Source organism: Rhizopus delemar, genomic scaffold (genome assembly GCF_000149305.1).
Source record: "Rhizopus delemar RA 99-880 supercont3.32 genomic scaffold, whole genome shotgun sequence".
In the NCBI taxonomy this organism is placed as follows: Eukaryota; Fungi; Mucoromycota; class Mucoromycetes; order Mucorales; family Rhizopodaceae; genus Rhizopus; species Rhizopus delemar.
The window spans coordinates 1-26,845 of NW_027137858.1; the positions used below are offsets into that span (position 1 = coordinate 1).

Here is a 26,845-nt window from a genome sequence, read left to right on the forward strand (position 1 = left end):
TCAGAAAATGACACTGAAGAGGAAATAACAGATGATGAAAAAGAAAATCAGTCTCTATTAGTATTAGAAGATGGAACAAAAGAGAAAGTTATTATAACAAATTTCAAAAAATCTCACTTCATACAAGCTACAGCATCCGGATTAACAATACCAGCTAACTCATCGATGACCTTAACATTGGACAAACCAGAAAAAGAAATACCCGATTTGATTTATCACTTTGAAACAACTCACCCTAAGCTAAATAATGCTAGCGGATACTTTGATACATGTTCTACCCTAATTGTGAATAAGCGGACAGTTGAAATACGACCCTTTAATCGCACCAATGAAGTAATTATCGTAGAACCAGAAGAAGAGCTAGGAATATTAGAACGATACAATTTACATCGAGATAAAGTCATATCAGCCTATACTTTACAAACGAATCACGATCTATGTACAATAGGAACTAGTGATATTAGAAACAAGCACAAAACGAAACATAAACTGTTGGATACTGCATTATATGAAAAACTGGAAATAGGAGAATTACCATCTGACATTCGAAAGCAACTGCGAGCTCTACTCAGTAGATACGATCATGTATTCGATTGGAATAATGATACCATAGGACGAACAGACGTTATAAATCACAAGATTATTATACAAGAAGATACAATGCCAATCAGCCATAGACCATATCGAATCAGCCCCTTAGAAGCGGAATATCTTCAAAAGGAATTGGACAAGTATTGCAAGTTAGGAGTAATATCCCCATCAAATAGTCCTTGGGCTGCGCCAGTTATCTTAGTAAAGAAGAAAAACGGTGAATATAGAATGGTAATCGACTACCGAAAGCTCAACACAGTAACAAAGAAGGATGCATATCCTTTACCAAGAATAGACGATCTATTAGATACGCTAGGAAAAGCCAAAGTGTTCTCAGCACTTGACATGCGAGCTGGATTTCATCAAGTACCCTTAGACGAATCAAGCAAAGAGCTGACAGCATTTACTACCAAATTTGGAACATATCATTACAATACCTTACCTATGGGTTTAGTAAACTCTCCAGCCACTTTCCAAAGATTGATAGATCTATGTTTTCGACCATTGATCAATAAATGCCTAGTAGCTTATATCGACGACTTAAATGTATACTCAAACAACGATCAAGAACATCTCCAACACTTAGAACTAGTATTCCAGTGTGTAGAAACAGCAAACCTGAAGCTCAACCCGGAAAAATGCTTTTTCTTTAAAGATCATTTAAAATTTTTTGGATATATCGTAACCAAAGATGGTATACATACAGATCCAGAAAAGATAAAGAAGATAGTCGAATATCCACAACCAACAACTACAACTCAAGTCAGGTCATTCTTAGGAATTGCATCATACTATAGACGTTTCATTAAGGATTTCGCAGCGATAGCTAGACCTTTGCACGACCAGACGAAAACAAAGAAGAAGATCCCGTGGACACAACAAACAACAGAATCATTCGAAACACTCAAAAAGTTGCTAACCACAGCACCTGTATTAGCAAGACCAGACTTCAACAAGGAGTTCATTTTAGTAACGGACGCATCAAAATTAGGACTAGGATGTGTATTGTCACAGTTAGATGAAGATGGAAAAGAACATCCGGTTGTATTTGCAAGTCGAGGTCTCAAGCCAAACGAGGCTAACTACGCACCTACAAAACTAGAATGCTTAGCCGTCATTTGGGCTGTAAAACTGTTTCGACCTTATTTACATGGAAAGAAATTTATGATCATTACTGATCATTCAGCCTTAACTGGTTTACTGAAAACACCAAACCCCACCGGACTTATCGCACGATGGATTGTCACATTGTCAGAGTACGACTTTGATATCAAGTATCGACCTGGACGTGTCAATGAAAGTGCAGATTTCTTGTCAAGACTAGGATATTAGACGACTATAACTTTACAACTATTATTACCAACATATATATTACTATTCATCAATAGGAGGATGGGAGGGAAGATGATACCTAAAACAACAAAAATCCAAAAACAACACAAAACAAAAAAAAAAATCATTCGAGGAGCACGGCCCCCAAATTTCAGAAAACGAAAATTTTCATACAACCGAAAACACCGAGATTAGAAAAATGGAAATTTTACAAATTTAGAATACATCACATTATCAAAAAGAACCCTGAAACATCAAACAATAGATACAGTATCACAAATAACGATTAGTAACACAAAAACTTTATTCAACAAAAAAAAAATGGAACAAAAACAAATAGACATGCTGAAACAATATTTACAAGACTTGAAATTGCCAGAAGGTATTTCAAAGAAGCAAGCAAAATACCTACAAAAAGAAGCACACAAGTTCACCATATACCAAAACACACTTTATCGTTATAATACTGAAAATGGTATTATACGGAAAGTAATGAATAAACAAGAAGCAGAAGAAATCATGTATACATACCATCAGCATCCTCTAGGTGGACACATGGCTTATAACAACACATTGCACAAAATAGCATCACGTTATTACTGGGACAACATGACTAAAGATATAATGGAATACGTAAAGAAATGTCATAGATGTCAAAAGTATGGAAAGAAATCTCTGAATGAAGAATTATACCCTGTGCCAGTATCTACAAAACCTTTTGATCGAATAGCATTAGATGTTAAGCATGTACAAGCGTCTAGAGCTGGATATCGATATATTATCGCAGCAATTGACTACCTCACCAAATACGTTGAAGCTAGACCTATCCGTTTTCAAACAGCTTCCGAAATTTCACTGTTCTTATACGAAGAGATCATATGTAGACATGGATGTCCAACTATTATAATTTCCGATAATGGCAAGCCGTTTATCAGCAAGCTTTTACAGCAAGTTTGCAGAACATATTCAATTATTCATAAAACAACTACACCTTATAGCCCACAAAGTAACGGGTTGATAGAACGTTTCAACAGAACGTTAGGACAAATATTACAGAAAAGAAGTGTGGACGAAAAAGAAGACTGGGATCAATATTTACCAGCGGCACTTTTCGCTTATCGAACAATTAAACAAGCATCTACACAACAAACGCCATTCTTCCTACTCTACGGTTACGAACCAAAAACGCCATTTGACATGGACTATCATATATACGAACGAAATTCACCAAAGTTTGAAGCCATTCTGAAACATAGGACAATCCATCAAATACATAATCTCAGTAACATAAGAAAAGTTGCAGCGCAAAATATACGCCAAACGCAAGAATCACAGAAGAAGCAGATAGAAAACAAGATATTAGATGAACGCAAAGAACTGAAACCTCCATTTAGACTAGGAGACTTGGTACTCATCTATAAAGATTACTTATCCACATCTTGGTCAGCAAAGTTACAAGACAAGTGGGAAGGACCTTATGTTGTACAACACATATTAGGCAAAGGCACGTATCACATCAAGAGCATGAATCCAGAAGATACCAAATTAAGAAGGGTACACGGAAACAGAATGAAACCGTACCTGTTACCAAAAGTGCAATGGTGTCAAGAAAACCTGAGACATGTTATGACCAAATTAGATGAACAAGCAAAGGAGTTATTTCATTAAGATGAAACAACATGTGACTAGTATCAATCAGCAATACAAAAAAAAAAAGTATATAAATAGAGGAAAAAAAAAATGGAAAAGCTATATTTTATTTCAATGAACAAAACAAACGAACAAGTCCCCGTATCAATGGTTAACCAGAACAACAATGCATTTTCCATGGATATGGATACTTACATCAAGAAGGTATATCAAGAACAAGGCTATGAAGCAGCTTTAACAGTAATGAACGATTTTTTAATAATGTGGGAAGATTGTAATATTGGACCTACGAATCTTACATATGAAATCGATGGTATCACATTTACAAGGGAAGAATATGCAATTTACACTGTAGAGGGAATCAAGGCAATGTTAGAAGGACATAATCAGGAAGACCAAGAAGCCAATTGGGAAATAGAAGATGATTTTGAATTGTTAATGAACATTGAAGCGCTTATTCAAAACCAATATGAACAATATAAGGCGGCTATAAGAGAAATTGAACGTTTGCAAGAACTAAAGGACTCTCTTTGTGAACTTATATCATTAAATGTATCGCGATGGGCCCACTTCAAGTTCAGAAGGCCAAAGCCTACTCCAGAATCAGTAACCATTTACATAGCAGCAAAACAAACAGCCCTTAAAACAATTGTACCTGGTTATAGTCTCTTCCGTGCCTTATCTTTAAAAATCAAACAAACAGACGCTTGGTCAAGAATCGAGGACGATTCTTCCCGTGGTCCGACGATCTGTGACAAAGAAGTCAAAAAATGAAAAAAGTCAAAAAATGAGAAAGGTCAAAAAAATGAAAAAAGTCAAAAAAATGAAAAAAGTCAAGAAAATGAAAGAAGTCAAAAAAATGAAAAAAGTCAAAAAGAAAAAAAAAAAAAATTTAACAATATAAATATCCCAACTATTTAGATGAAGAAAAAGGACAGTACAGTTCTACTCACATTTTTTTATTTTATATATTTTATTCAATAAACAGGCAACCTTCTCATAAAAAGTTCCTGATCCCTTTATTTTTTTTATCTTTACCTTTATTTGATCTTAATTAAAAGATCTGGTGGTCACTACAGTACCTTACTTTAAAAATTTCAAGAAAAACTTCTCTAAAACACTCAAACTAAACCAACCATACTACAAAATAACACTATGCTAATAGCAAAGGAATTCAAGGACAACAAAAAAAAGAAGAAAACAAAAGAAAAACCAAAAACAGCATAAAAATATGAAAATCAAAAAACATATAAATATCAGTATCTTTTTATAAATATTTCAATTATTATTATTATCTTATCCTATTATCTTACCTATTATTTTACATTACCTTACTTTATCACAATAAATATCCTTTGAATCCAAATATCTCTTTATTTTATTTGTATAAATAGGAAGAACCAATAATCCCTTGAAACTTATATTTCATTGTAAATCCCTTTTATTTTATCTTTACTTTACCTTTATTCTTTTTATTCAATTCAAGTCTGATCAACTTAATAAGATCTGGTGGTCACTTACACTCAAACATACATCTATTCAATTTTACTTCTTTGGATATAAATTATATTCAACACCTTCTTCAAAACACGATATATTATATTAACAACTTACCTCAATCCTATCTAAACCCTGAAATATAAAGATTTCACAACAATTTGCAACGACCACCTTACACTATACAACAACCGCCTCTTATGTTATAACAACCACCCAAAATACCAAAAACAGAACAAAAGCATAAAATCCAAAAACATATAAATAACTCCAAATAATAATCACAAAAATACTTCACTTCTTATTAACTTCTTACTTACTTCACTTCTTATTTTACTTTTTCTTTTTATCAAATAAATATTCTTTTAAAGAGGCAAATTATCTCTTATTTTATTTAACATCAAGAACAAGAAGTCCCTTGAAGCTATCATACTTCATTGTAAAACCCCCTTTTATTTATCTTTTTATCTTTTTTTTTTTTTATTTTACCTTTATCAAAACAGTCTGATCTACTTTATAAGATCTGGTGGTCACTATAACAAGCGAATCAAGCCAAATCTGACTCATATAAAAGCAACTCTTATATCAATTACACCCAAATCTGTTTATTTATACCTTAACTCAACACTCCCAAACAGAGAAACTACTATAAACCAAATCATTACAATGTAACACAATTATCTCTTTTGGACTTTCAACTGTAAACTAGTGTAAGGATGCAGATTATAAATTTTGACCCGAAGGTACATAAAAATTAATGCAAGGCACAAAAATTAAAAGGTGCATTAAAATCAAGGCATGCTTTAAATTTAAAGCATGTTATAAAATTCATAAAAACTATAAAAACAATTAATTCACTTACTTTTGACAAACTTACTTCTGACATACTTTACTTTTGATTATTTTTAAATAAATATCATTCAACGCAAATCTCTTTTATTACTATTACTATTTTACTAAACATCAACAACAAGTCGAGTCCCTTGAAGCCAAATATCTTCATTGTATCACTGTTAAAGCTCATATCAAGCTACTATTACCTTTATATCAAGACTGGGCTGAAGGAAAAGATATGGTGCAAGGAGATTCCGGACCGGGTAATTGACCTACGTAAAATCCAATTATAGCAATCGATGCGCCCGAATTTTCCGGATCGAATGGTGTAACTTTTATAACCGTCACACTTAAACTCAGCTCGTAAATCGCATTACAACAGAAAAAAACTACCTTTGGCGGACTAAAAAAGTGAGATTGCGTGCCCGCTGTTGGTTGCACACAAGCATCCAATATCACAAACGATGTAAATAATTTTTCCGCTTTCAATGGTGGTATTTTGAAAGGTGTCACTGTATTACCCGACGAGCTACGGTCCTTCAAAGACGAAAAAATTATTTGGCTCACCGTCAAGAATGGTTATGGCGTGGTAACGGATTGGCTACTGACTGCACTTGAAAGCTATACTCAGCGTATTATGTATTTGGTAATCCTGCACCCTATTGGTGCAAAACAAGCTTCAATAGCCTTGCTTAAAGCTATATCCGGGTGTATTAATATGTGAATGTAACAACGACGTGCGTACAAGCAATGAAGCCTAACCACGAATACTAATTCCGAGCTGTAACCATGAGTATTGACTTCCGAGTTGTGACCACGAGCACTAATTTCCGAGTTGTGACCACGAGCACTAATTTCCGAGTTGTGACCACGAGCACTAATTTCCGAGTTGTAACCACGAGCATTGATTTCCGAGTTGTGACCACGAGCACTAACTTCCGACTTGTAACCATGTGTACTAATTTCCGAGTTGTAACCATGTGCTATTGGAATATCTCATACGTGAAGCAACAAATTTTTTTTCCGCTCGAACAACTATATAAACTGGCATGACTTTTCTTTTTTTCATCTTTATTTTTTATATTCTTATTATGCCTCGCTCCAATTCATCTGCTTCCGTCACTTCCAACAACAATGCCACTCCCCGTAGAGGAGGTCGAGTATCTGGTCAAGTAGTCTCACGGGCTAAATGAAAGATTTACCGTCCATCGTTTTGGAAGGCTGTAGCGGAGCTAAACTTGAGCGTACAGACGTGTTCTATACATCATTTGAAAGCCTGGATCGTCTATTTTTAGATGATGTAACCTTTATTTTCAAAAATGGTAATATGCGGAAATAAATGGGGAAAGAAAATAGGCGCTATAAGCCCTGATTTTTATGGTTATCAATGAAAATTTTATTTGTTTATTTTAAGCAGTTCGGAGTTTTTTTACGGGCGTAGTAGGTGCAGAGGTATCATTTCCGTCAGATTCGCTATTGGAATCTTCATCTGAGATAAAAATAAATGGCTCTTCATCGCCCTGATCACCAGTGGCATCTTCTAGGACGGTTGTCAGCAAAGATACCAATGGGCCTTGGTTGGCAATACCTGCTCTGGTGAATGACACTTGCGAAAAACAAGCAAGCATTGTCTTCCAGTGATTGTCAGCATGTTTTCTTCGCCAGATGAACTCCACTAATTTCCATGGCATCATCGATGCTGTGCGATGACGGCTGGTCACTCCTCGTTTGATACCATTCCAAGTGCCTAATAGCTGGTTGTTAGCATCGTTTAAGGATTCTATGATCTATAGAAGTACGTACCTTCAATGGTGTTTGTGCAGGCACCTGTCTTTGGATCGCGAAACGTTTTGGAATGATTGACTGTTTGAACAATAAGACTTCGGCTTGGATCGCTGTCGATCCCTTTATATCCTTTCCAACAGTCTACCATGACATGTGAGCCTGTCAACAAGGGTTAGGTACACTGATCATCTAGCATATACATATTGTAATCGTTACCATCCTTAACAAAAGTATCGATTATGGGCTTCAAGGTATTTTGGTTGCGGTTAGGTACCGTCAGCAAGAACACCTTACGTTCGGGCGTACGCTCTACGCCTCCAACAACCCAAACACCATCGACTCTCTTCCCCTTGTTGTACTTTCTCTTGCCAAACTTGCTTTCATCTATCTCTACGACAATAGGCTGTCCAGCACTATCAACCCCACCTAAGTATGATTTATTAATTACATACTCTAGTATAAACAAAGCACCACGTACCAACTTGGACATCTTCAATTCGAAGATCTGCCTCCATTACTTGATAGACGTCTTTAACAATGTTATGAACAGTTGGCAGACTAAGACCAGTCATGGTGGATATTGCTCCGTTCGGAACTTGAAGCAAAAAGAGGTACACTACTAATAGAGTTTGATGGATGATGGACTTGCGACCTTGAAAGAAGGATCCATCCAAGTAAGAAATGCGGCTACGCCCACACGCACAGGTGGTTGAGCCGCATCGCCAAAAGAATCCATCCCGGCTGGACTGGTTCAAGCGCATTTCAGAGCCTTCTTTACATTTGCGCGAAGAAAAAAAGGCACCGTTCTCCTTCAAATAACTTTTACCAGTTGCCTTTAATTACTTTCCCTCCCAGTTAAAAAATAAACTTACTTCAATGTACATTCAGCCGTCATGGTTCTTTCTGCGATGTAAGCAAGAGTTGGCATGTTGTTAGCAGCGTTAGAAGACATTGGAGATTGATAAAACTGATAAAAAGATGAAGGAAAGAAAAAAAAAAAGAAATGGTCGGCCTTTTTATATCTTTTTTACATGTTTTGTTATCTGTCCGAAACCAGCCGATAGATAGACAACATCTCCGCAACGGGGATTCGTTTTACCATACAGAACTGATAAGATTTTTCCGAAAACTTTTGATATTTCCAAAAAAAATAGTAAGTTACTTAGACCCAAAAATAATGCAAAAAGTAGACTATGTTTGCTGAGCGTCTACCGGGAATCGAACCAACGCCTTCAAAATGAGAATCTATTATCATAACCTGTTCACCACGAATGCTAATTTGCCGATTTTCGTTTCACAAGCTTTTTTGTCATGCAATTGCTAATTTTTGGAGCTGTTTTTCTCGACCTGCAGAAGTCGTATCTCGATCCGGACTTTTTTAATGACCTTCTACTTGTCATCCCTCTTGAGTGAAGTGATAAAAAAGGAAAAATAACGACTGTTCTTAGTAGATCTCACAATTGGCCAATTTTGGCTTAAAAAACTCCGCTTAAAAATAATGGAATCGTGTTCTGTGGCCCCAATTACCATATTAAGCATACCAAACTCCGCGTGCGGAGTTTGTATATATATATATAGTGGATGGACGGTAAATCTTTCATAGATCCAGTCTCACGTTACAGGTCTTATGTCCCTCCTGCTGGTGACCGTATCCTTGAAGCACAAGTTATTGTTAGCCCTGAAAGAGCATGGGAGTAAGTAAACTACCGTCATAAGCGGTGAATTAAGATAGGGGACTAGTTTTACTAATTTGTTATGCTCATTTGCAGCCATCTTTTATCTGTGAACAGCGCGTTTGATAGAACCAGTATATGTGGTATTGATGGCTGTCAGAAGGTATGCGTTTTGAGAAATCGGGCCGAAAATGGAAGGCTCACTTACTACTGTGCTGGTGGTCTTGACATCGATGAAAATGGTGATACTATTGGTCACCCTGGTAGAAAGTCTCGCGTCTGTACGTACAACTCGGTGTTTTACAATCGTAAATGCATGACAAACTACACTCTTTCGGTGATGTATGATTATCTAAAAGACTCAAGCATCACCAACATTTGCAATTCCCATGGCATGAGCCGTCCTGCTGTGACTTCATTAGCGAATGATCTCCGTTTAATGATGCTCAGTGACTACAATGCCCATAATCGACAAGAGGAGCATAAACTAGGCTCTAATGTAAGATGTCACCACATACAGATAGATGAATCGAAGTTTGGCAAGCGAAAAAACCATCGTGGTCATCGTGTAGAAGGCATCTGGGTCTTTGGTATGGTTGAGTGCTTGGTCCCCATCAATGAGGCAGATCGGTTTTATACATACACTGACCACCGAACTGGCGATCAAGAGCTGAGACCTAGGTATGAAGCAGGACGCAAATTCTTTTGCACCGTCCCTAATCGGTCAGCGGCAACACTGTTGCCCATCATCTATGATAGCTGCCAGCGTGGGTCAACCATTAGATCTGATGGATGGAGAGCATATTCCGGTCTGCACCCTAGAGAAGAGTGTGACGAACATACTGGCGAGATACTTGACAACACAAGCGCTTACAATGACGGAAACTTCTTCTTTGCCAGGCATCAGGTTGTCAATCATTCCTTAGACTTTGCCACGGTAGATCAAGTGCAAGGTAACCAAGGCTCATTTTCTGGTTTGCCCATATCGGGAAAGATTCATACCAACATGATTGAAAGTATATGGGCTCCTTTGAAAGCGTTCATCAAGCCTCGTAACCGAACCAAAGAGAATTGCTACAAGCGCATCTTGGAGTATCTTTGGAGGAGCGAGAATGCCGGTAATGTCAAGCAGTGTTTTGAGCGCATGATCCGCGAAGTGGCAATGAACTCAAATCCAGCTGAACGATCTGCAGAAACTGAGGATTGGTTTACGCGCGGTCTTGATGGTAACTCACCTTCAGTGTCAGCTAGAATAGCAGCCAGAGATGCTCGTCGTTTTGAGGCATGGGTTGAACGTCGTCGTGCCCGTGATGCTAGGGAATTGTCAGAAGAAGAAGCGATACTATCAGACAATGACAGCATTATTGGTGAATCAGATGGTGAGGTAATGCAGGATAGTATTCTTGAAGCACGAAGTAGTTTGGGTCAGTCTGGCATTCAAGGTTCTATTGCTGCAAATAATGATGAAGCAGGAGCCCCGAGCCCAACAGCTATTCGTTCGATCGGTAGGCCTAGAAGTGAGCGTCGATCAGTAGGCAGACCAAGAGCTGGAAATCGATCTGTTGGCAGACCTCGACGTGGTTGAAGCTTAAGCGATGGTTTCTCTAATCATTAAAGAACCAATATATGGCTTTATTGAATTAAATATGGTTTAAATTTTATGTTATTTTTCTTTAATATGGTCACTTTTTATGATATTCTTCTAACTTTTATACTTTGAAACAAATAAAACATTACACTTGAACAATATACTTAACATGAGTATGTCTTTTTTTTGTATGTGCATATTCAATATGCATCAACAAGCTTTGTACTGGAATTATAATGTTGTAAAAAAAACCCCCACTTCGTATACTGAACAACTAAAACTGACGGTCTACTATGTTGATACGGTAAAGCTGTGACTTATTCACTAAGTCTTACAAAATCTGAAGCGTTCCTACATTATACTTTACATCCTTAAAAGCTTGACTGTCTAAGAATAATAATGCTTCAACGACACGGTGATGATATATTAGCGAATATGTTTCTCAATAGAGCTCTGTATTCGTCATGTTTTGACAAGACAATAAGATACTGTCTTATGGCACCGGATTAAATGTTCACAGGTTGGGTTAAATAAGAGTTGATTATGATAATTAGTAACTACGTTTAATAATATGTCTCTGTTCATACATAAGTAGTTGGTTAATAAGATTAGTATATATAATTATTCCTCTGCGTGTCAAATTATATCGGTGGTAGCTATCTTTAGTTATCTAATCTCAGATGTCGTATTTACCCCATTAAATACTTATTATTCGTATGAGATTACTCAAATCTTATATAAGAAATAACAAATACTGGATACATAATATTATATATTACATATTCTCTAAGACTCATTTACAATATTAACCATATACAATATTTATATTATTCAAGTTCAATACTAAAATTGACCTTGAACTCACTTCGGTCCCTGAATAATTTTATTTCCTATATAAAGGCGTAGTTTGATTAAATGGGTTCTCGCGAGCGTCTTAAAATCTAATAAAGAGGTTACATAGAGACTTATTCACTAGTTTTTCAAGCACTATCTCCTTTTAATTCTCAAATTTTTATCTGCAAATATCTCATCAGATCGTACTCGAGCTAATATAAGCACTCTTCAAATCGTTCTTCAATAAAAACATTGGACTGTAGCACCATCGCTCAGTCTCGTCAATTTTCGTTGCTTCTATTTTTATTGCTAAAGCACTTTGTTGTAGAACAGAGTCTGATTATAACGGACATTGAATAATCACAACTAAAAGAAGTATATTAAAATTGATAAAAGATAATAATTTAAGTCTTTATTAAATAAAATATACTCTTCTTCTTTTTATATAAAACTATCACTATTAGATTCATTCTATAAAGTAAACATGAACAATAAATAAGTCATGATCTTTACTATTCATCATTTCTGTAAATGAATAGTAATGGATCAGGTACCTAGTCAACTTTGATCTGACTGGAGGCATTTCATATAAATATATCTTTCCTCTCAATGAAGACGGAACAATTCTCCCAGATCAGTTAAAGAACAATAAGATCTATAAAACAACGAATTAAAAATTTTCATAATCGATTCAGTGATCATTCTTCAATCAAACATGTCAATTATTGAATCTACGCTCATAGCTACTCATTTACCCGCCAATTGATAGAAGAATATAAATAGTAGACTTTGTAATGATTTCTTTTTAACAATTAAGGTTGTCTTAAAGTTCAGTCTCAAAAAGTATTCTTTAGGTTTTACTGCTGCCTTTAAATTACTTCACCAGAACATGACACACTTAACCAATGTAGCGTTTTAGTGGTTCGAAGCCCATAGCTCCTGAATACTATTGTGGCCTCTTCATACGTATCATTGTTCGTTGCAGAATCATCAAATGCATCGACAGTTGTGTATAGGTTTTAAATACGGGTAGTATCCGGTCCGCTATCACACCGTAACCACCGTTGACGGTGAGCCAGGTAATTTTTTCGTCGTTGAAGGCCTGTAGCTCGTCAGGTAATACAGTGACACCTTCAAAAATACCACCATTGAAAGCGGAAAAATTATTTGCATCATTTGAGGTAACGGATGACTGTGCGTAACAAACAACGGGCACACAATCGCTCTTTTTTAGTCCGCCAAAGGTAGTTTTTTCCCGTTGTAATGCGATTCACGAGATGAGTTTACGTGTAACGGCCATAAAAGTTACACCATTCGATCCGGAAAATTCGGGCGCATTGATTGCTATATTTGGATCCCACGTAGTACAAATACCTGGCCCGGAATCCTCTTGCATCGTATCTTTTCCTTCAGCCAAAGAATTAATCAAACTCACGCCGCGTTCATGCCATTGCATTATGTGTTGTTATTTCCACGTGGTGATTATGGATGGCATTGGGGTTTGAGACTTTCAGCTGTCAATCTTCCTAATAGTAACGTTGAGGTTGAGCGTCAGAGGAATAGGCTCCCTCAAAGAGCATATTATCGCTTTAGGCTTCATAGCAGAGCAAATGAATTTCCTAGTCTTTTTTTGTCTAAGAGGTTATTTCAGCAATATGTTGTCGATGTTTGGGCTGTCTGCGATCAGAATAAATTGGAGTGGATCAGAGATAACCAAAGTAATTTACGGGCAGATGTATACTGTCGTATTTACCCCATTAAATACTTATTATTCGTATGAGATTACTCAAATCTTATATAAAAAATAACAAGTACTGAATACATAATATTATATATTACATATTCTCTAAGACTCATTTACAATATTAACCATATACAATATTTATATTATTCAAGTTCAATACTAAAATTGACCTTGAACTCACTTCGGTCCCTGAATAATTTTATTTCCTATATAAAGGCGTAGTTTGATTAAATGGGTTCTCGCGAGCGTCTTGAAATCTAATAAAGAGGTTACATAGAGACTCATTCACTAGTTTTCAAGTACTATCTCCTTTTAATTCTCAAGTTTTTATCTGCAAATATCTCATATACAACGGCTTAACAGATGCTTTAGCCCATGACAACAGCGATTTGAGCACAGTTGGCACCAAGTTCATCTTACCAAGTAGTTATGTAGGAGGTCCAAGATTTATGGCAAAAATTTATCAAGACTCAATGGCTATAGTGAGACATTTTGGTAAACCTACCTTCTTCATCACCTTCACGGCAAATCCAAAATGGGAAGAGATAACAAATGAGCTCATTAAAGATCCAAGCAATCAGCGGCCAATGCAAACTGCAGCAGATCGTCCCGATTTAGTTGCTCGAGTGTTCAATTTGAAGCTTCGTGAATTCTTGCATGACCTTAAGAAAAAGAAAATTTTTGGCAATTATAAAGGTCTAATCCGAACGATTGAATACTGTGGAATAGGCGTGTTATTTCTCTCGATTAATAAAAGTAATAAAATAAGTCGAAAAATCGATGAGTCTCTTGAACCTCTTTATTGAGTAAGGACGAGAGAGCGAGCCCATTCAATACAAACTACGTCTTAGAATATAATAATGTGATTTAGGGTCCGAGGTAGTACGGTATAAATTGTGTGGGCTGTTTATCGTATATAGCACTTTGGGCTATATATGATATACAGTCAAATTATTAGTTGAAGAATCTTTTGAGTGATCTCACACGACATTAAGAAAATTATTAAGGTAAATACGACAAATACCAAAAAAGAGGCTTGCCTCATTGCCATCTTTTGCTGTTTCTTGAAGGTGATGATAGCGTATTTCGTGATCCCGAGAGGATTGATGAAGTGACTTGCGCTGAGCTGCCATCCGATGATGATCCTGAGCTTCTAGACTTAGTCTCTGGACAAATGATGCATGGCCCTTGTGGAAATATCAATCCCAAATGTCCATGCATGGTTCCTGATGCATACGGTGTTTTGAAATGCTCTAAAAGCTTTCCAAAGCCTTTTCAACCCACCACTGCTGTTAAGCCGGACTCATACCCCTTGTATCGTAGACGACTGGATGGAAGATCTCATCGTGTTCAAATCAAGGATAAAGAAACTAATGGAATGATGTCTGTATACTTGACCAATCAACATGTTGTACCTTACAATCCATTTCTTACCAAGAAATACAAAGCACACATAAATGTTGAATTGTGTGGTAGTATTGATGCTATCAAGTATATAAACAAATATGTTTATAAAGGCCCTGACCGTACCACAGTACATCTAAAAAATGAAAATGATGAGATTGAAATGTATCTTACAAGCAGATATATCGGACCTACTGAAGCTGTATGGCGATTATTTGAATATGCTATGCATGAAGAGGACCCCTCGGTCACTTCACTTGCTATTCATTTAGAGAATGAACAGCCTGTGTATTTCGATCCTGAATCAAGTGCTGAAGAGATACAGTAAACTTTGGACAACACTCATTCAACTTTGATGGGATTTTTCAAATACAACTTGACACATGATGATGGACGTAATTATTTGTATCAAGAATTTCCATCTCATTACAGTGGCTACCAAAACCGTTCGCACAAAACGTATTTTTTCCTTTCTGAATCTTTTGTGACCTATTGCGCATAAAAGATACCATATCTAATACATATTTCCTAAGAGTACAAACTCTTGGCTTTCTGATGAAGTATAAAATGTCACCCTATGCGCACCCTAACTCGTACTACGGAGAATCAAAACTCAAAGGCACATTCGAACGGTTTTGGGGCCACGCTTGAGGAATTCTTCGATTGCGATAAACGCAGTCACTGCACCCTCCAATTCTTCCAGAACTTTCGCTGCTTACTAATTCACCACTGCGCATTATTTTTTTGCTTTTTTTTCTTTGTCATTCGCACATTCTCATTTCGACATCTCGACATCTACCAAGTAATTACCCAACATGCAACCATTAACAGAAGATCGCAAGAACACTATCGAGTTTTACCTTCGTCAAGGTTTTTCTTATCATAAAATTGCAAAGTTAGTCAAAGTATCATCCTCTACTGTTCATAAAATTCGTTTGGAGTTAGGCTTGCCTGCTCGAATTGACAAAGGTGGTAGGCCAAAAGCGCTCACTAAGCGGGAACAGCAGCATCTCGTTCGTGCTGTAACAGTAGATGGTCTCGAAAATGCTGTACAAGCACAGCAGTCGTTAGAGCAGAACTTGGGCAAGTCAGTTTCTGTAAATACTGTACGTAGAGCGTTAAGAGATGCTGGTTTGGTCTCATTTGTCAGGCCAAAGAAACCTTTAATTAATGAAAGAAATAGAAAGAAGAGGCTCCAATGGGCTCGTCAGCACATTGACTGGACAGTAAACGATTGGATGAACGTCATATGGTCTGACGAAACCAAAGTCAACCGTTTTGGGTCCGACGGGAAGCCTTATGCATGGAAAGTGCCAGGCCAACCGTTAAAAAAGCACCAGGTTTGTGAGACAGTGAAGCATGGAGGAGGCTCTATAATGGTATGGAGCTGCATTAGCTGGTACGGTCCAGGCTATATTGTGGATGTGGGCAAGAACATGACAAAGGACGTTTATTTGGAGGTTTTACAAGATGACTTGATGAAGCCTTTGGCCTGGTATATGGAAGAAAGTGGAAAATCTACGAGTAAATTTATCTTTATGCAGGACAACGACCCCAAACATACAGCTAAAGTCGTATCAAAATGGCTAAATGAGCAAGAGTTTTATGTAATGAAATGGCCACCACAATCACCAGACTTGAACCCAATTGAAAACATGTGGCAATTACTTAAAAGACGGCTGTTTAAAAATTATGACTGCCCTCCATGTGGTATACATGAGCTATGGGATCGTATAGGACACACTTGGTACCAAATCACGGCTGAAGAATGCCAAAGGTTTATTAAAAGTATGCCCGATCGATGTCGTGCAGTTATTGAGGCTGATGGCTTGCATATTGGATATTAAATAAACTTATTTTAATTCATTTCGCTTTTAAAATATGTGGCCCCAAAACCGTTCGAATGTGCCTTTGAGTTTTGATTCTCCGTAGTACGAGTTAGGGTGCGCATAGGGTGACATTTTATACTTCATCAGAAAGCCAAGAGTTTGTACTCTTAGGAAATATGTATTAGATATGGTATCTTTTATGCGCAATAGGTCACAAAAGATTCAGAAAGGAAAAAATACGTTTTGTGCGAACGGTTTTGGTAGCCACTGTATGTACATAATCCTCTTTCTTCATTGTTCCATCATAAATACGACAAGCATACCCAGGACCATTGTATGTAATACAACCCCACATCATAACGCTGCCTCCACCTCCTTTTACTGTCAAGTCAAGATGGTGGAATCGGAGCTTGTCATCTGGTCTCTTCCGGTAGTACAGTGACCCACAAAATTGTCCCAATGTTTCGTGATTCTCTCTTCTAGAGCTTGTAGAACCATAGTTATTAAGCTAATGTACACCTTGTTGTATATCATTCAATAGCCAAAGTCATGTATAAGCAAAAGATGTGACGCAAATTCAGATTAAAACAGCGCCAACGGAGATAGAGGAGCTACAAAACAAGCGGTGCATTGGGACAATTTTGTGGCACTTTTGAAAAAAAACAAAATGGTTTATTTATCTGATATTAATAGTCAGTCCAGCGTCCTTTGTTCTTGATACATTGTTTTATACGCTTAGGCATTGTTTCTATAACCTTTTGACACTCTTCCGGCTTCATTAAGTCATACCAACTTTAGTTACTTGTTCGTATAATTCATTCATGCCTTTTGGTGCTGCTTCATAATCATTTAGCCTTCTCTTTAATAATGACCACATATTTTCAATTGGATTCAAGTCAGAGGACTGTGCAGGCCACTCCAGGATGTTGTAGGATTGCTCTTTAAGGTATTCTTTTACTAATTTAGTCGTATGTTTGGGATCATTGTCATGCTGGAAGATCACCTGATGTCTTTCTAGCCCTAGCTTATTGGTTCCATACTCAATTGTACGCTCCAGTTCATCCTCCAAAATCTCTTTGTACAATGTTTTATCCATGTTACCATTGATTTTGCACATCCAACCAACTCCAGCATAAGTAATGGCACTCCACAGCATGATATTGCCTCCACCGTGTTTTACAGTCATCTTCACATGATGCGATTTTAGGCTTTCTCCGGATCGAATCCAAGTCCAGGTGCGTCCATCCGAGTTGAATCTGTTGATTTTTGTCTCATCCGACCAAACAACACGTTTCCAATTGTTTTAATCGTAAGATTAAATAAAAAATTAAACAAAAAAACAATAGCAGCAATATAAAATTAAAATCCTTCTTTATTGCAGATTTCTTTATCTTGCAAAAGAGCCCCGTTTAATGGATAAAAAGTTGGCATCTATTTATATTCTTTGTGAGCGTAGATATAAAAGATATAGACTCGGTAACGATGTCGTGCTGAAGAACCAATGATTAAGCTAAAGCTTGTCGATGTTCTAATATATGCATCTGAAGTTGAACAATAGAAATAATAACCAGTCAATTAACTTTGATCTAATTACTTTTAGGGTTGACAATTGATTAGACTCGCTAGGATGACAAATACTGATCTTATTGTTCTAAATTTGGAAAAGTGTGGAATTGTTCAATCATAGTTTAATCTTTGTGTATCGTTATTTATTTTAATACAACTGATATCTTATAGAAAATAACTATGTTTACAACATTATCCTCCCCAAGACTTGACAATAGTCAGGTCGGCATTCATGCAGATACTAAATGTTATTTTCTTATTGGTTAATTTATGTATCTTGATGCTCAGCAAGTTTATGAAGTCAGCGGCCGCTCTGCTACATGAACTTTTTTTTTTTTTTTTTTTTTTTTTTTTTTTAGTTTCTATTGTTTCTTATTCTTTTACTTTTTCTAAGGACTGTGCTATCTTGTACCATGTCCTTTCTTTTATGGTTCTTGTTTTCTTCAGTCACATTAGGTCTAGCAGAAGTCTTTTTAGTGTAGTCTTTTTCATTAGCTATCATCTTTTGCTTTCGTGCTTGCTCTAATTCCTTCAACTCTTTTCTCTTAAGCCAATATTTATCAATGGGTACTGTGCTGGAGAAGGATGATGCTTTTTCCCACGTATTCTCTCTTTCACCATAACCAGCCCATTTTACAAGGTATTCTCTTTGTCCTGGACCGCCTCTGTGATCTCTAATATCCTCAACTTCATAGTATGTATCTTCTATAGCTGTTTCGTCAATAGAGACTACCTTAAGTTCTGATGGGACATATTCACGATGTAACAGTTCATTTTGCTCATCTTTTAAGACATAGGAACCACCTTGAGTTTTTCGAACGACAATGTAAGGCCCTTCATAAAGAGGTGACAGCTTACTAGTCCGTCCTGGTAATCTAACCATAACTGCAGTATCCTTCGGAAGATCTATGATCATATTTTTGTCATTGAACCTCTTGCTTGCTTCCTCTATGATCTTCTGTGTTCTTTCACGAATGGCAGGAAACACAATCTGGTACATGCGATCAGTTCTCTCAATCAGCTCTTGTTCTGTAACAGGTCTATTAGGAATCGTATCAGCTATACTCTGATCATCGTAGTCCTCAAAGCTATTAAGTCTTCGAGCAAACATCAAAGAAAATGGAGCACTCTTTGAACGGTGTCTTATTTTATAATTCGACGCTAGTTGGACAATTGGCAATACATCGTCCCAATCATTGCTGTTGGAATTAACCATTTTTCTTATAGTGTTTAATGTCGTCTTTACAGCGCTCTCGCTCACGCCATTACCTCGACTGTGAAAGGCTGTACTGTATCTGCGATCTATTCCTAGGTGCTTGGATAATGAGTGCATGAGGCTATTCTTAAACTCTCTGCCGTTATCACTTTGAATGATTTTAGGTATGCCATAGTCACCAAAGATTTTTATTAATTCTTTTGCTACAGTGTCACTTTGTTTATTTTTTAATGGACGCAGTATGATGTACCTGGTACATACATCTATCATCACAAGGACATAGACATTTTCATTTGCCGTAACAGGTAAAGGTCCTAACAGATCAATTCCAATATGGTCAAATGGTAGATATGCAAGAATATTCTTTAAAGGATGATAACCTTTCTTGCTTATATTGTGTCTCTGGCATTCAATACATGATTTGATTGTCTCAGTAGCATCTTTATAAATATTATTCCAATGAAGTCCTTGTGAATGTAACTGCTCCACAATACTCGTACTACCGAAGTGTCCGAAGGTATGAGCATCTTCAAGTAGACGTGCTCTCTTCTCAGGTGGAGGAGTCATATAGTCAGTTGTGGGATTATTAGCAAACTTTTTATTTTTTATTTTCACAGCTAGCACATTTAGTTTCTTGTCCTGACTATAGATCAAGTTGTGTCTCTTTGCTGTAGAGTTTGTCTGTCTTTTAACTTTTATTTTATTTTGATTTTTATTTTTAATTTCCTTTTTTTCTTTTTTATTTTCTTTTTGCGCAGCATCACCCCCTCCCAGCATGAACTCATTATTCAAGCAAGGTTCATAAAGTCTAGAAAGTAAGTCTGGTAATTGATTGAGAATTCCTTGTATGTGAATTACATCAAAGTTGAAATCTAGTAAAGTTTCTAACCAGCCTATCATCATAGGGTTTGCTTGTTCTTGGGTATGTAAATACATTGTCGTATCCCAACATACTTTAAACATGATTCATATTCAATTTATAAGAAATCAGAGTAGTGAATGCTTTACAAAGATTTATTACAGTCTTTTCTCTATTATTCGGTCATAACTAATTCCACTCCTTTAACTCAATGCAAGTTTTTAATATAACTCCGGATGCAATGCGACATAAATGAAAAACAAATCTACTTAAGAAATAATTATAAAACAGCCCACTTGCATAACCTGGAACAGATCTTTACATTAAAGTTTATTCACGATAGATCTGCAGTTATAATTAATTAAGCCTCCATGAAAAGAATATAAATACCAGATATTACAATATTAAATAAAAATAGAATTTTTTCAGTCTCGTTGAATTTTAAAGTCTTTTTATTCTTACGAGTTAACACATTTTTTTCAACGAATTCTAAATTTTATTGCTCTATTACTTTTCTAAAATGGCCGCTCAAAATAACTTACCTATGGAAATCAACACCATCAACAACGCTCAAGATGTTAGCCCTTTGGTTCCTGCTGATATCCGCTCTACATCTAGTCAAGAAGCAACTGAACCGGTTTTACCTTACCAAAACGATGCTGACATGATGGAGACAGCTGATGACATTCCCCTGGTCACTGGTAACACTGACGCATTGTCTATACTTCGCCAGCAACTCCAAGAAGTATCCCAAAGGTTTGCCAGAGGTGTATCCAATCACTTACCTATGGATCAGTTGGAAAGCCTTCGCAATGAAGCATCACACATTGCAAGTTGCATCAAGTATCTTTTGGAAGTCCAAACGTACTGTGAGCCACCCAAGGTTGAAACAACTCAACAGTCCGTTAACCAGTCGTCAAACCGCTTTGATCATTTTATTCCAAATGATCTTCCTACATGGCAATGGGTTGGTAATGTGTGGAGAATGGATGTTGAAGTCCATGATTCTGTAGAAGACCTTCTGGACACATTCGCACTAATTGTAAGTTCCAACGGACTTGCAATCGATCAACATTGGATGCGCTTGGTTCCCATCAAAATGAATAGAGACCAAAGATCTTGGTTTAATGAAGTACTAAAAGGTCGAAGCTTGAACTGGGACGAGGCTAGGTCGATCATCGTCAATACGTACGCCACCCAAGATGTTGCTCAGACGTTGAACAATATTGATCAACTACTGACAATCAAAATGCAGCAAAACGAGTCGATCGAGGCTTTTACTGACCGATTCCAAAGAATCAGACGTGCAGCAAAATGGCAAGATGATATTAGAACTGCTGCTTTGTTCAAACGTGCTTTACCTGTCGCCTTGTATAAGGAAGTGTCCCGCTCCTTGCTGAACTTACCTTTGAATCAGCAAGACTCTGTGTGCAAGGTGTCTGCCAAGGCTCGTACTGTGATCTCTTCGAATATTTGCAATGATGAAGCCATGGCTGCTGGTGTTACCAAGCGTAACATCACAACTCAATCGTCGTCAAACCCGATTTCGTTTGTGAGTGGTGCTGAAAAGTCGATGCACAATCCAAAGAATGCTAGTGGTCCAAGCAAGCAAGGCCAACCTCAATTCAAGCCGAAGTCAAGATGTCTTGTTCATGGTAATGGTAATCATACCACTGAACAATGTAAAGTCCTCAAAAGGATTGCCACTGCTGATACCGCCACTACTGCCACCGTCACCACCAAGGTCACTCCAACAACAACAGTTACAAAGAAAAACTGTTACAAATGTTCTGCCAATGTACCATGGAGTCCTGACCATGCAGCTACATGCAGCAGAGATAAAGTCAAGAGGTTCAATGGACCAACTAAAGCTTTCCGTTCTGCTCGTTTCTCTGGTCCCCACAATCGAAGTAAACAATCACCTGCCGCTGTCAACTTGAATGATCAAGAGCACAGCCACGGCAGTATGGACATAGATCTTAGTAGCTTGCCTACAAACTATGACTGTAAGAAAAAAACTAGCAAACAGAATGAAGTGAAAACTAACCATTCTTTGTATGTACCTATCACTATAGAAAACATCGACACCTTTGCCCTTGTGGACTCTGGTGCTTCTTTTAGCTCGATAGATATTGCATTTGCTAATAAAAATAACATTAATATAAATAATAACGTTTCTGGTTCTATTGTTTTTGCTACAAACGATAATAAGAGTAAACGTTTCGGTACAACTTCTAAAGCTTTAAGCTTAATTTATGGTGATAACGATGATACTCTCATTCACACATCGCATATTTTCGAAGTTCTTCCGCTTTCCTTTGATACGGATGCTGTCATTGGTTTAGATTTGATGCCTAAATTAAATATTTTGATAACAAATTTAGCTGTAAAGCATCCAAACAAAAAACCTGCTGCAAAAGAAGAAATCGATGATACTCCTGAACCAAACAATTCCCCTTATGGTACCACTGATCAACAAATAAATTTTATGGCGGCAGTTAAATCCGATCTCGATCAAAATGCACAGATACCAAAGAATAGTTTTTGCACAGTACCTGAATCAATTATTCATCTTGATACAGAAAAGAACAAAACAGCCTATCGATCACCTTACCGTATTCCACTCAAACTGATGCCAGTAATGCGAGAATGTGTTGATACATGGTTAAAAGATGAAGTAATTGAATATGCTCCACCAAGTTCAGAATGGAATTCTCCTCTCACTTTGGCACCCAAAAAGGATTTACAAGGGAATCTCACAGGTTATAGACCATGCCTAGATCCTCGTCTGCTGAATTCTATTTTGATATCTAATGATAAACAACCTATACCCAAAATTGATGAAATTTTTGATCAACTTCAAGGTTCAACTATTTTCACTACTTTAGACTTACGACAAGCTTTTCATCGCTTCCAAATATACAAACCTGATCGTGTCAAAACAACCTTCACATTTCAAGGTCAACAATACATGTTCAAAGGTTGCCCATTTGGTCTCAAGCATATTGCTTCACGTTATCAAAGAGTTATCAATTCTATCCTAGCTGATGTTCCTCATGCTCTTGCATTTGTGGATGATATTATCATTTTTTCTAAATCTTATGAAGAACATATTACTCATGTACAAAATGTCATCAAGAAGCTCACCAATGTTAACTTAATCCTGAATGTTGACAAATGTCACTTTGCTCAAACATCGGTTTACCTACTTGGTTTTTGTGTTGATGCCAAAGGATCTCGACTCGATCCACGCAAGGTTACAAACGCACTTTCTTGGGAAAAGCCATCCACAGGGAAAGATATTCAACGCTTCTTAGGGTTGGTAAACTACTTTAGGAAATACTTGCCCAATCTATCCGAAGTTACAGCTCCATTGGATAAATTGCGTTTTGAAGGCAAACTCACCAGCAAAGTTTGGGGTCAAGAACAAGACGATGCATTCACAAAAATTAAACAGCTACTTGCTTCTGCTCCAGTCTTATATCATCCTGATCTCAGTGAACCATTCTATGTTGCAACAGATGCCAGCAATTATTCCATTGGTGCTGTTCTCTACCAGATCATTGATAAGCAAATCCGTCATCTTGGTTTCATGGCCCGTGCTTTGTCTACATCTGAAAAAAATTACTCAACTACTAAACGAGAACTACTTGCTATTGTTTTCGCTCTCAAGAAGTTTCATCCATTTTTATGGGGTAATCCGTTCACTCTTTATACGGATCACAAGGCCCTTACTTACATTCACACTCAACCTGTCGCCAATTCTATGATGATACAATGGTTAGACACAATATTGGATTATGACTTCAAAATCATACACAGACCTGGTATTCAAAATGTACTACCAGATATGTTATCGCGTCTTTTCGAATCCGAAAGAACGCTGGTGGGGGATAAAAACCAACATAAAACCTGGATCACACCTCAAGTAGCTAATTCCAAAAACACAAATATGACTACTCGCATGATGATGCCTGATGATCTTGTAACCCCAGCACCAGAAGAACGGCAAGAATTATTACTCAAAACCCATCTTGAAGGACACAGAGGCTCACAAGCAATGGTTACCACTCTACACAGTGAAGGAATCCATTGGACAAACTTAAAGCAAGATGCATTAGATTGTATCAACAGCTGCCCTGATTGTCAAAAGTTTAATGTTGCCAAACATGGATATCATCCATTATCGTCAATCTATGCTGATGCACCCTGGGATCATATCTGTATCGATACTGCCGGACCTATGACTACATCAATTCAAGGAAACAATTACATTCTAGTTGTAGTAGACGTATTCACAAGATTTTGCGTACTCAAAGCAATGCCTGATAAATCTTCACATACCATCGCACTCGCATTAAGAAGCATATTATCACTTTTCGGTCGTCCAAAAATTATCCAAAGCGACAATGGAACTGAATATGTCAATGATATCATCCGCAAATACACTGAAGTTTCTGGTATCGATCATCGTCTTATAACAGCATATCACCCTCGAAGCAATGGTATTGCAGAACGTTGGGTTGGAAAGACAAAGAATATAATATATAAAAGACTTCAAGGCAAGAATGATGACTGGGACTTATACCTTGATAGTACCCAAGAAGCTCTAAATAACACGCCAACTGCCTTACACGACACAAGACCATTTTCACTGATGTTTGCTAGACGTCCAAATCAATTCAAGGACTATAGTGACGTGTCAATTCCTACAAACTATAATGAAACAAGAAAACAGTTTAATGGACACATTACGAAATTTAATAACACTGTTTTACCAGCTATTCGCGAGAAAATCAAAACTTCTCAAACTGCTGCCGAAAACAAGTTTAACAAATCTCATCGAATTATCAAGGAAATACCATCTGGTAGTCAAGTCATGATCAAGAATATAAACCGAACTGCAAAAACAGATCCACTCTACATTGGAAATTATACAATTGTCAGAAAGAACCAAGGAGGAAGCTATATCCTAGTTGATGGTACTGGCGCACTTTTACCTCGAAATATTCCATCTTCGCATATCAAAGTAATATCAGAAGAACAATCTGAGGTATATGATGTCGAAGCCGTAATTGACCACAAAGGCACTCCTGGTAACTGGTTATACTTGGTACGTTGGAAAGGCTATGATGCGAAAGATGATACTTGGGAACCTGAAAAACACTTTCACGACAACAGACCGATACTAAAATACTGGAATCGTCGAAATGGACAACATAATGTTGAACCTAATTCAAGTGAAAAAAGACCAAGAAAAACTCATGACAATTCAAGCCGTAAAAGAGCAAGAAATTAACCGTGACTGCAATTCATCTTATTACGTATTATCTCAACGCCTTACGCTACCTTTCAATAATTCAAAAACTTCCAATAATCCAATCTACAATGTCAATTTACATTCTATCCACAGTTCATTCACAAGTAGAATCGTCAACATAAAAAACCTTTCACATGTTGCTACCTATACATTCTTATAACATGCACTTACGAATTACATTATTGCCGTAACATATTGCTTTGCTCAATATTACGCAACAGAGAACTTCACTTACACTCTTCTTTACAATTGAACACTCATGAATCTAAATCCAGAAGTAGTTATGACCTGGAAGGGGGCAATGTCGTATTCCAACATACTTTAAACATGATTCATATTCAATTTATAAGAAATTAGAGTAGTGAATGCTTTACAAAGATTTATTACAGTCTTTTCTCTATTATTCGGTCATAACTAATTCCACTCCTTTAACTCAATGCAAGTTTTTAATATAACTCCGGATGCAATGCGACATAAAAACAAATCTACTTAAGAAATAATTATAAAACAGCCCACTTGCATAACCTGGAACAGATCTTTACATTAAAGTTTATTCACGATAGATCTTCAGTTATAATTAATTAAGCCTCCATGAAAAGAATATAAATACCAGATATTACAATATTAAATAAAAATATAGAATTTTTTCAGTCTCGTTGAATTTTAAAGTCTTTTTATTCTTACGAGTTAACACACAATTACATTGGAATAATCTCAAGGATGATGCCTTAGATATTGTTAAAAATTGTCCTAAATGCCGATTGTTTAATATTGGTAAACATGGATATCATTCACCTCGTAGCATACTCCCTGATGCTCCTGGAGATCACTTTGCGGTTGATCTCGGATCATTCAATATCACCTCTTCTCAAGGCAATAGTTTCTTCCTTGTACTGGTAGATCTTTTTTCAAGGTTTACAGTATTAAGACCTTTGCGTGATAAAAGTGCGATTACAGTTGCCAAAGAACTGGTAAATATCTTTTGTCTAATCGGTTTTCCAAAAATCATACAAAGTGATAATGGTAAAGAATTCATTGCTGAAGTCATAGAACAAATGATTAAACATTCGGGTATTGAACACAGATTATCCAATCCCTATGTCGTATCCCAACATACTTTAAA

General features: G+C 36.8%; 9 protein-coding genes across 9 annotated transcripts; 6 read left to right on the forward strand and 3 right to left on the reverse strand.

Annotated features, from left to right (window-relative positions):
- Window positions 1-819: 819 nt before the first annotated feature.
- RO3G_17279 (uncharacterized protein) lies at window positions 820-1,923 on the forward strand (the record flags this gene model as incomplete). Its single annotated transcript, XM_067671863.1, has 1 exon — window positions 820-1,923. One exon carries the CDS (start codon window positions 820-822, stop codon window positions 1,921-1,923), a length of 1,104 nt encoding a protein of 367 aa, XP_067527964.1.
- A 1,740-nt stretch (window positions 1,924-3,663) lies between these two features.
- On the forward strand, window positions 3,664-4,347 carry RO3G_17280 (uncharacterized protein; the record flags this gene model as incomplete). The annotated part of the gene is made up of 1 exon (XM_067671864.1): window positions 3,664-4,347. One exon carries the CDS (start codon window positions 3,664-3,666, stop codon window positions 4,345-4,347), a length of 684 nt encoding a protein of 227 aa, XP_067527965.1.
- A 2,136-nt stretch (window positions 4,348-6,483) lies between these two features.
- On the reverse strand, window positions 6,484-7,532 carry RO3G_17281 (uncharacterized protein; the record flags this gene model as incomplete). The annotated part of the gene is made up of 5 exons (XM_067671865.1): window positions 6,484-6,525; window positions 6,667-6,887; window positions 6,950-6,973; window positions 7,107-7,161; window positions 7,338-7,532. The coding sequence occupies 5 exons, from the start codon at window positions 7,530-7,532 to the stop codon at window positions 6,484-6,486; spliced, it is 537 nt and encodes a 178-aa protein (XP_067527966.1).
- Window positions 7,533-7,861: 329 nt separating this feature from the next.
- Window positions 7,862-8,261, reverse strand: RO3G_17282 (uncharacterized protein; the record flags this gene model as incomplete). Its single annotated transcript, XM_067671866.1, has 2 exons — window positions 7,862-8,115; window positions 8,168-8,261. The coding sequence occupies 2 exons, from the start codon at window positions 8,259-8,261 to the stop codon at window positions 7,862-7,864; spliced, it is 348 nt and encodes a 115-aa protein (XP_067527967.1).
- Window positions 8,262-9,270: 1,009 nt separating this feature from the next.
- On the forward strand, window positions 9,271-10,947 carry RO3G_17283 (uncharacterized protein; the record flags this gene model as incomplete). The annotated part of the gene is made up of 3 exons (XM_067671867.1): window positions 9,271-9,383; window positions 9,480-10,043; window positions 10,122-10,947. 3 exons carry the CDS (start codon window positions 9,271-9,273, stop codon window positions 10,945-10,947), a joined length of 1,503 nt encoding a protein of 500 aa, XP_067527968.1.
- A 3,755-nt stretch (window positions 10,948-14,702) lies between these two features.
- On the forward strand, window positions 14,703-15,260 carry RO3G_17284 (uncharacterized protein; the record flags this gene model as incomplete). The annotated part of the gene is made up of 1 exon (XM_067671868.1): window positions 14,703-15,260. One exon carries the CDS (start codon window positions 14,703-14,705, stop codon window positions 15,258-15,260), a length of 558 nt encoding a protein of 185 aa, XP_067527969.1.
- Window positions 15,261-15,747: 487 nt separating this feature from the next.
- Window positions 15,748-16,779, forward strand: RO3G_17285 (uncharacterized protein; the record flags this gene model as incomplete). Its single annotated transcript, XM_067671869.1, has 1 exon — window positions 15,748-16,779. The coding sequence occupies one exon, from the start codon at window positions 15,748-15,750 to the stop codon at window positions 16,777-16,779; it is 1,032 nt and encodes a 343-aa protein (XP_067527970.1).
- A 1,778-nt stretch (window positions 16,780-18,557) lies between these two features.
- Window positions 18,558-19,543, reverse strand: RO3G_17286 (uncharacterized protein; the record flags this gene model as incomplete). Its single annotated transcript, XM_067671870.1, has 2 exons — window positions 18,558-18,568; window positions 18,712-19,543. The coding sequence occupies 2 exons, from the start codon at window positions 19,541-19,543 to the stop codon at window positions 18,558-18,560; spliced, it is 843 nt and encodes a 280-aa protein (XP_067527971.1).
- A 1,379-nt stretch (window positions 19,544-20,922) lies between these two features.
- RO3G_17287 (uncharacterized protein) lies at window positions 20,923-25,701 on the forward strand (the record flags this gene model as incomplete). The annotated part of the gene is made up of 1 exon (XM_067671871.1): window positions 20,923-25,701. One exon carries the CDS (start codon window positions 20,923-20,925, stop codon window positions 25,699-25,701), a length of 4,779 nt encoding a protein of 1,592 aa, XP_067527972.1.
- Between the last annotated feature and the right edge of the window lie 1,144 nt (window positions 25,702-26,845).